Raw genomic sequence first — 10,502 nt, forward strand, 5'->3', positions numbered from 1 at the left:
TACTGTAACCGTTTGTTATAATATTGTTAGTTTTTTTATAAATTGTTGTTGTTTTAAAAGTATTATCACCTCTTTTTTTAGTAGGGAATATATTTTATTAAGTAGGGAAGTAATTGCAATTTGTATGTATATTGTTTGTAAAACCGGCCGAAAATGGTGGCGTGTCGATATGGCACAACACAGCTTACATTGCGAGAGAGAGTCAGAGATAAGTTGCATAAAATGGACGCTGTACCACGAAAAATGCAATGAGAAGGCTCGAGGAAGAATCCGCCATGAAAAACGGGGCTTTTTGGATTCAGGCGTGGTGTGTAACAGACGTTTGTCCAAGAAATCGGTCAAATAGTTTGGACATAGTTTCCTCGACGAATTTCCGGTTGACCGGCACACCATTCGGCCTAGTGGACCACCACTATGCTTAACCGTAAAGGACCGGTGAGCACCCTCTGGTCAGGTTGACCATAGACGTTAAGAAGTTATTTAAAAAGAAGGTTAGTATATTGTCTTTTTATTTGATCGCGAAGCCACTCCAATTACCCAGTAGTAAGCCGATCCTGAGACCCAGTTCGAGGGATCTCTTGCTACTGAGCTTTTTCGGGGAAGACACTGTAGATAGTTACAGTACATCACAGAGAATCTGGAAAACGCTAAGCACCTCCACATATTTTCCGATTCATGCGCAGCTCAAAACAAAAATAACACGACGGTGAGTGTTGCAAATGTGTTCAGCCTTGGTCACCCTGGGGAAATTTGAATCCGTTGACCGATATTTCTATCCTGCCATGCGGCAGAGACTTCGCAGTCCTGAAGTAATAGATCAATAGAGTAATGCGGGGCAAAGGTGCGCACCTAACAGTTGTAACTACTGAGCTTTTTCGGGGAAGACGCTGTAGATAGTTACAGTACATCACAGAGAATCTGGAAAACGCTAAGCACCTCCACATATTTTCCGATTCATGCGCAGCTCAAAACAAAAATAACACGACGGTGAGTGTTGCAAATGTGTTCAGCCTTGGTCACCCTGGGGAAATTTGAATCCGTTGACCGATATTTCTATCCTGCCATGCGGCAGAGACTTCGCAGTCCTGAAGTAATAGATCAATAGAGTAATGCGGGGCAAAGGTGCGCACCTAACAGTTGTCGACCAATAACTGAAATAAAAGCAAATGAAATTCCGTTTGCTCACCAAATTGTAACTATATATATATATATATATTACCTTCGAAACGTAGTACAAGCATTTCTCGAGTTGTGTTTGTAATTGGACAAATACCTATTTTAAAATAAAAAGAAAAATGCGAAGCATCATTACTAGAGAGCAGGGCGCGGCATAGTCATAGTCAACTGAGGATAGACGGCTGACTAACCGAATGACTATTGGCGATCTAACGCAAAACGTAAACGATCGGTGAGACATCTGGATTTAGTTTTTGAACTAAAAAATTATACTAATGTAACCTAAAACTTAAAAACAAATCACGTATATTTTACTTCCGGGCTTTCCAAGGTAGTTCTCACATGCAGGAATCGTGCATTTTTCTACTTGTGTTTGATTGTGCTCTCGAATTTCCTTCTTTAATTCGACCATTGTCAACATTTTTATAGTTTTTACCTGAGAGAGAGGAGCCAGCTCGCGTTTGTTGTGATCACCCTTATGTCAGCGCGAACCAGTCACGGTGAACCAAGGGGAAGTATTGAAATATGTAGAAAATTTCAACATGACATTTTTTTGCAAGACGTTTTATGTGAAAATAATGTTGACGTCGGACTACATCTTTCATTTCTATACTGGGGTGTAAGTTCAAAGCTTCGAAAACGAGAGTGTTACATTGGAGAAACAGGATTTTGAGCAATAAACCCTCTTCGCCGGTTGAAAGAAATGGTATGATAACCGCTTCATTCGAAAGATAAAATGTCTACGCGTTATATGTGTGTTACTTATTGATCCAAAAACTTGTTTCAATAGCTCAAAAATTGTTTTGAAAGCAAGCTATTGAAATCACAAAAATCTGTATATAAGTAGGTGCCAGCTCCACTCAATTATAATTGTACAGCGGTTAGATCATTTTGGAACAGTTACTGCTGCAAAAAAAACAAACTTGCTGCTGTGAAGAAGGCGACCAGCAAGAAGAAAGCTGCTGCTACTGCTGGTGTGGCTGCCCGAAAGCAAAAGTCAAACAAATCCTCAAAAATCGTTGCATGCAAGCCGAAAACGCCGAACTCATAGAAATCAGTAGCAGCTTCGAAAAAACCTACCATCGCCACACATAACGCACAACTAGGAAGAAAACAAGATAGTGTTTTCAGCAAATCAAATCCAGTTCTTTTCAGAAAGAGTTTATCAAATACTGCGGTCAAATACATTCTTTTTTAATTTCTTCGATCAAGTGCGATCAACGTAAGATTACATCTTTCGAGCACTTATTAGGAGTACAGTGAATCTGGAGAAAGACAATTCATTCCTGCTCGACACTCGCACAAAAAATGTTCACTCATCAATGTCACAAACGGGAAGTGGGTGTTGTGAGGGAGGGCAGAGTGAGCGCAACATTTATGCAGACTGATTGGAAGCGACAGATATGTTGTATATGGGAAATGGTATACAAATTATATCACACATAAAGGGGAGAAAGAATCTTGACCCTTTTAGTTTTTTGGACAAGACTATTGGTTCACCTTCACTATCGGTCAATTCGATTGGATCTTCAGTGATACTAGTGCCTTGATTAAACCTACATGTCAAAATTGAATATTGCATATGAATGTGAATATCATGGCAAAGATGACGAGAGACTGGTAGTATAATTCTCATCTTCATCCGAATGCCTGTTAAAAATGCAGACACAGCATCCTTTTTAGTCAACCTAGTATTATTTCCATCGGACACAAACAAAATTCCCTCAAAATACACCTGAGAGAAATCAATGTTGGCTATTTTCATTGGAAGATTAGCTCTTATTTTATGTATTCCACATACACACAGGTTTTTTTTTACGCGGGGGATACGTATCTCGTAAAAAAACCGCGTTAATTGGAAAATCCGCGTAAAAAAACCTGGGTGTACGCTGCATATTCAAATTGCATCGGAGATAGACAATCATCGCCCACATTGCAAAAATCGATTCGTCGAGCTTGCAGTAATAGATCAACCTGGAACCAGTGAAAGAATACAAGAATTCGCGAAAACTGAATGTACGATCGGAAAAAGTCACAAATGGGCCCAAAACACCCATAAATTCACACAAGATCTCCACCGACAAACAAATCATAAAAGTCAGTTTGCTTCTAATTTTGGATTTTGTTTTAGAAATCATCGAAATAATTCTTTAGGTCAACTATATCGAAATTATCAAAAGTAAAAAATGTTTGAATGGGCCGATGCCGCTAGAAGCCATGATGTGGGCTGACCTGGTACATCTTTTATTATTTCCTACGTGATCAGTGTTCAAATTTTTACCCCCATATATTCCTGTTAGACGCAGTCCTATGTCAAAAATCAAATCGGGAATAAAACGCACAAATGTACTCACTAACAAAGGTTCACGTCAAGTTTGAACACTTTTCTCATAAATGAATGACAACAACTTGCTTGATTGAAATTGTCAGTTTGGAATTTTCTTGATGAGAATGCGTAAAAAGAATAAGAAGAAAACAAACTATCTGTCATTCAGCTGGCTCCTCTCTCTCAGGTTTTTACTACTGAAAGAGGTAAATAAATAACATGTTATATATAAAATTGCGCAGAATTAAATTTCTTACAAACTCATCGCAATCAAATAATCTTTAATGATTATAACATTGTAATTTATGGAAAAGCTACAAACCTTCCATAAGCTCACATGGCAAAATTTAAAACCATCATCACTTTCACCGCAGCGCCTCCTAGGTGTAGATTTGTACGTTAGATCGCCAATATCCATAGTCAGTCGGTGAATTACTTTTGGCTCTTCACGCAGTTTCTCCGCCAAAACGACTGAACAGTCAGTCGTGCGTTTAGTCGCTATCTCCCTCTACCGACTGAACTATATCATTCCATTCTTCCCAGTCAAATTGTCCTCATTGCATTTTGAAGTGACTTCCCCCAAAACGAATTCGTTCCTCTCTCTCTCTCTCTCTCTCTCTCTCTCTCTCTCTCTCTCTCTCTCTCTCCCATGCACGTTTGCATGCATCGATGTTTGAGTTCACCGTGGTTTGACAAACGCTACAGGTGAGCTAGATTTTTTTGTACTGTACACGAAAACTACTCACACGTATAAAATAGCGTGCAGTGTGTGTGCGCTATTTTGCACGCCTAATACTAACTAATACTAATGCGAGGACCTTTATAGCATACTTGATAAATGTCTAAGTTCGTTGGTTTGAGTTCACGATGGGTAGAAAAAAAAACCGTCCATTGATGGGGTAACTACTTTTTTGCATCAGGCATCAAGTTTTCGTTCCTCTTTATATGGACGTGCGTACGCGGGTACAAAATTAGCATCAGGGGGAAATGGAAATGTGGATTGAAGTCAGTTGAATGAAGAGGCAGATTTGTATTCATTAGTCGAGTCAGTTAAAATAACCATTGACTGGACTAGTTCACCAGTCATCATCGCTAGTCAGCGCTAGTCAATTCATTTTCTAGTCAAGTCATTTTTTGTTGGCGGCGACTGCCGAAGCAGTTCTAGTCGAAGCGAAGCTACTGGGAGTAGAGTCGGTCCTCATTTTTCACCTTTGAAGATTTCGGGCCCTGGTAGAGAGTGTAGGCACCGTCCAGTAGGCAGGAGGGGGGTGTTCTGTGGTTTTTTTATGGGTGGAGAAGAGTGGGTGTTATGGTCGAACGTGCCACGGGGAATTTTTTGGGAGGAAGGAGACTGACAATATAATATATCCGAAAATGTCTAACATTTGAAACAGAATTCGTTTTTATTAACAAACTAGCTGACCCAGCGAACTTCATCCCACCCACAATCGATATACTGGTCGAACTCGATTATCCGGAGTATTTTATTTTTGATTTTCGGAAATTTTGAATAAATTGTATAATAATTCTATATTGAATAGCTAACGTGGGTATCAAAAGAAGGGGCTTGATTAGTAGAATGCAGTTATTTATGAAAAATGCAAATCCAAGATTTCATATTTTCTCAGAACCCCATCAATATGGGTATCAAAAGAAAGGGCTTGATTAGTAGAATGCAGTTATTCATGAAAAATTCCAATCCAAGATGGCGGCCACTACAAAATGTCGGATTACATATTTTCTCAGAACCCCATCAATATGGGTATCAAACGGAAGGGCTTGACTAGTACTACACATTTATGAAAAATGCAAATCCAAGATGGCGGCCACTACAAAATGTCGGATTACATATTTTCTCAGAACCCCATCAATATGGGTATCAAATGAAAGGGCTTGACTAGTAGAACACAGTTATTTATGAAAAATGCAAATCCAAAATAGCCGCCACCGCAAGATGGCGCCACAATATTTTTTTCACAACCCCATCAATATGGGTATCAAAAGAAAGGGCTTGATTAGTAGAATGCAGTTATTCATGAAAAATTCCAATCCAAGATGGCGGCCACTACAAAATGTCGGATTACATATTTTCCCAGAACCCCATCAATATGGGTATCAAATGAAAGGGCTTGACTAGTAGCACACAATTATTTATGAAAAATTCAAATCCAAAATGGCCACCACAACAAAATGGCGCCATATATATTTTTTTCACAACCCCATCAATATGGTTATCAGATAAAAGGGCTTGACTAGTAGAATACAGTTATTTATGAAAAATTCAAATCTAGGATGGCGGCCACTACAAAATGGCGGATTACCTATTTTCTCAGAACCCCATCAATATGGGTATCAAACGAAAACACCTAGTAGAATACCGTTATTTATGAAAAATGCCCAAAAATGTATCAAAAGAAAGTTCTCGACTAGTAGAACATAGCAGATAATGAAAAATCCAATTTCAAGATGGTCGCAGTCCCCAAACAACTAATTACTTTTTGAATGGTTTCATTCAGCTTGACCTGTTTCTATGTATGTTTGAATGTTTGTTGGGTTGTCCCACATCAATAGAAAATTGACCCCGCCGCAAATTGAATTGGCCACCGCAAGAAAATGGCTGAATGGCTTGATTTGGAGAATACACTACACTATGAACAACAGAAATTCGAAAAGGTCGCCGCCACAAAATGGTCGACTATGTATTTTTTGCAATCCCCTCAATATTGGTATCAAATGATATGATTGGACTTATAGAATACAGTACAGATCGGACTCGATTATATGTGATTCGATTATATACAATTTCGGACTCGATTATATTCAGTTTGGAAAAAAATATTTTTTTTATATTTAAAATATGGCTTATTTCTTGAAGAAATGTAACCTTTCAACGTTAAGGTGAAGTTTATTAAGTGGCTATTACACGTACAGTGAGGTAAAAATCGTGATTTTTGAAGATTTTGCTTGAATTTTCACCAGTTATTATTTATATCGATATTGCAGCCAAATTAAGAAAGATAGAGGTTGTGTGTCAAAGAACAAATTGTGGAGCGGTTAAAGAACTTCATTTTAAATGATAGAAACAATCTAGTTTAATATAAATTTTTAGGATAAAATTAATAATAACCCATTAAAAATTATTAACTTTTAAGTGTTCCACTTCCAAAATGTTATTAAAATTCACTAATTAAGTTGTTCCACTACTATATTTTGTACTAAAATTTCTCATCTTTCAAATGAAAGCATCAGAATCGTCTTCCGTAGCGTACTTTTTTCATGTGAGAAAGGTGTTTTCTGATTTGAAGGGGATGAATCAAAAATCAAATTCCTTTTTTATTTTCAAAAAACGAAATATACATGCAAACAAAAAAAACAAATAAAGAAAAAAAAATTGTTTTGACTCGATTATTCGGAGTGAAAAAAAAATCAATACTCCGGATAATCGAGTCCGACCTGTATCGATATAAATCATTCCGAACACTCAAGTTCCAACAGAAATTATTTTTATGTACGTAATCTATACTCGCGGTATATAATTTCTTTTTTGACATATAAACCTGATGCAGACTAAGATGCATCAATCCTGATACTGACTGTTTAAATCCGTTGCTCCGTTCTTGAGTTAAATCGTGAGGAACGGACACCAAATAATTTTTATTTATATAGATCAAGTTTATAAATACGTTGTTACCTTCACTTGATTTATTTGAAAATATTTATTTGAAGTTCATTGTGAAAACATAAACATAAACGAAACATAACCGTTATTGAATTGAATGCATGATGAAAATAAAAACATTTTTCTTTTGAAATTCATTTTGAATTATTTTTAAGCAATTGTTTATTTTTATTCGTCATCTTGGATTTCGGTTCTGAGGATTCCGACGCTTTGCCTTGGAGCGCTTTTCTTTCGTTTTGCTGTTGTGGGGTTCGAAGAGACAGACGTTGGTTCCTCATGAAGCTAGAATCCGAATCTCTTCCTGCCAGTTTTGCAACTTGGTTAAATTCGTGCTGGAGGTTATTGGCTTCCGCAAAATCAAACGCCATACGCCGTAAATCTATGAGAGTCATACCATAGAAAGCTTTGTCCAGTGGCCTGCAGTGGTCCACCAGATCCTCAGACTGCTCACTCGTGAATACCTATCTGAACCGCCCTAGGTGCTCGCTGACACATCCCAGCAGAAGTAGAAATGTCAATAAAACCAAGATTCAAATCCTAAATCACTTTCTGATATGTGACTCTTCCTCAGAGCTGATTCAGAAATACCGAGGTCTGTCGCAATCCAACGCTTCGAGACTCCCTCCCGAAGCCTCTGTCGGGCCATTTGAGCATTTCTGAAGTGCATTTCTTCAAACCAGTTTTCTTCTTGTGGGTCCCGTTAAAATTTGGTTGAAAACATTTTATAATTTTTTTCAGAACAAAACTCCGGTGCAAACTTTTACTCCACAGCCACTGCGCACCTTTGCCCCACAAGCAATTTTTGAACTAATCGAATTTTTAAACTTTTTACTTTTTCATAAAAACGAATACGCACTATCATCTACTATAGAATGGAGGTTTTCTTGGCAGTGTGGTTTCGAACTTTCCAGTTATTTTAGGTAAGTAAATCGTCATCTCCAAAACTGAAAAAATTCGATCGAAACACCGCAAAACTCTTTTTACCTCATAACTTTTTGCCACTTTCATGAAATGTATCTTGTTTATATGAGTGAGCTGCTCGTGTAATAATGTACCAAATGAATACTGTTGTCGAATTTTTATGCTCGTTTGCTTCAAAAATGGCAAATGTGCACTTTTGCCCCGTGTGCACCTTTGCCCGCACTACTCTATGGTAAATCGTGTCTACACAGTACAGCAGTATGCAGAACCTATCAAATCAGCTTCCAAGAACGATAGATTTTAGGTTGAAATGGATAATTGTAGACTTTAAATCCTGGAGGCCATTCCACTACAAGAAAACGCCTGTTTCGTTGGAATGTAGTGTCCGGCAAACCCAAAAGGACCAACAAATACACTTCAAGGTTTCGCAGTACAACCAGTTTACTCACTCCAAGAGATGCAAGGACCTGGTGGTGGCAAGAAATCCCTGTATCCCTGCCAGTCCTGCATATATAGATGGAAAAGCTCCGATCAATATAAAAAATAGAGGACATCAGGAAGCTGAAACCATATATTCCGGATGAAGATAATATCACCAGGTTTCACAACGAAATTTTACGGATTGACCTACATGTAACAGGGAAGCTCGGGATGAAAATTGCCAATAGTCCAATAGAATATTTTAAAAATTTGCTTGCAAATAAATTTTATTTCATTTCACGGTTATATTATAACATGGCCCATTACCTAATTTTTAACAGCTGCGAAAAAAAACTATTTTAAATATTACATGACTGCAAAATCAGTGTATATAGCTGTGTATGTCATTTGAATTCTTTGAAAAGGCCATAGTAAGTCCTTAATTAAGAAATGTGGAAGTACTCAAACAACACTAAGCTGAGTGACACACAATGTAGAACTATGTACTTCTCATATTTTACGTAACGAAAAAAGTATTTTAAAATGCCCTCCATCTCTCTCCATATCGTATTTTTTATATTCCTCTTGTATTAGTAGTGGAACAAATAATACCTATCCGACCCCTCCCTCCTTTAATGCAGAAAATAACTTAAAAACAACCTCATTCTTACTTGATATAATCATTAAAAGTACATAAAATTGAAATTAATCACTTCAAACCCGCAAAATATACCGCTGATTTCTCGTTTTGATAGAAACCCCCTAAGTCCACCAACTTTGAATCGTTATATTTTGAGCTTAACCTGTTATATTGATTAAGCAGAGGTCCCGAATAATATATTTCGAGTCTAATAATCGATCCTCATACCAACAATTTGGAGGACCAGACCAAAATTTAGAGAAAAACAGTTTTTTTTTTGCTTTCTCGCAAATGGACTTATGGGGTTTCTCAAGCAAACGATTCAATTATTGTTCATTGCTTTTCCACAACGAACACGGAATGAGATGAACAATTCATCGAAATTTTCATTCAAATCGTTTATTTGGTAGACTGGGAAGAATTCTGTCATTTGTGTCATTTCTGTCAGATGTGAAGACATTTTTCTATTTTGAGAAAAGCAAGAAACATAGAACAAATATTTCTAAAATTGATCAATCGAGACTCTATTCTCAGTGTCGAAATCCTAAAAACATGACAAAGAGAAATAAGTTGCATATATCGTTTTGTTTTATTGATATTTTATTTTTCAGCATATGGTTTCATTACTCAGGGTGCTCAAGACGGTTTCCAAGACACGACCACTTTGTTGATGTAGGACAATGAAATTATTTTATTTTATTATTTTATATTTATACACTTCTCAGAGGTCCGAGGTAACCTCAGGGCCGACACTCAACCACAGATCGAAGCATACTCACGATTTAAACGGTAATCAATAGAACCCCGAGATTTTAATTTGAAAAGAATAGTGAGTATAGATGTATTTTTTAATGTTTTTAAGGTTTCGATAAGTCTGATCAGCAAGATGCGCTTGGACAGGATCCGATGTATGTCCAGGATCCAGGTAAGTTGACGAAGGGGAAGATAGATTGGTTTTCACTGTACTGTCACGTCCAAAGCTATCGATCGATTCACTCAATCAAAAGTAACAGTAGCTTATCTCGATTTATTCGTTGAATCCTTCGACGGTCTCGTCTTCCTTCAAAGCTGGAATCCTTCTTTCTCGTTTTCCTTTTACATTTCCTTTTTCTCTGTTCACCTTCTTTCTCTCATCTTAATAAAATTTATATTAAACTTTGCTCGGCTGTAAGTTTTTCCATGATGAAACTGCAATGATTATTAAAAATTTTGAACTTTAACAAATATCAGAAATCACGCGTGAGCAATTGTTAAAAATGAATCTCTAGAAAATCACATTGTACATTGGTATCAATTATCCTAAATTTCCAAAAGGATCGATATTGTGAGTGTTATGTCCG

At 37.2% G+C, this 10,502-nt stretch overlaps 1 protein-coding gene across 2 annotated transcripts in view; it reads right to left on the reverse strand.

Annotated features, from left to right (window-relative positions):
* Positions 1-578: 578 nt before the first annotated feature.
* LOC129767492 (uncharacterized) overlaps positions 579-10,502 on the reverse strand; it is an 88,321-nt gene continuing 78,397 nt past the window's right edge. Inside the window, exons 7-8 of one of the 2 annotated variants that reach the window (XM_055768464.1) lie at positions 1,220-1,273; positions 579-1,151 (exon numbers count right to left, since the gene is read on the reverse strand). In XM_055768464.1, the coding sequence (XP_055624439.1) occupies positions 1,099-1,151; positions 1,220-1,273 (107 nt within the window). In that variant the 3' untranslated portion in view covers positions 579-1,098. Of the gene's footprint in view, positions 1,152-1,219; positions 1,274-10,297; positions 10,351-10,502 lie in introns of those variants that run through there. The other variant, XM_055768465.1, reaches the window with a different exon arrangement.

The sequence above is a fragment of the Toxorhynchites rutilus genome, chromosome 2, assembly GCF_029784135.1.
Source record: "Toxorhynchites rutilus septentrionalis strain SRP chromosome 2, ASM2978413v1, whole genome shotgun sequence".
NCBI classification, from domain to species: domain Eukaryota; kingdom Metazoa; phylum Arthropoda; class Insecta; order Diptera; family Culicidae; genus Toxorhynchites; species Toxorhynchites rutilus.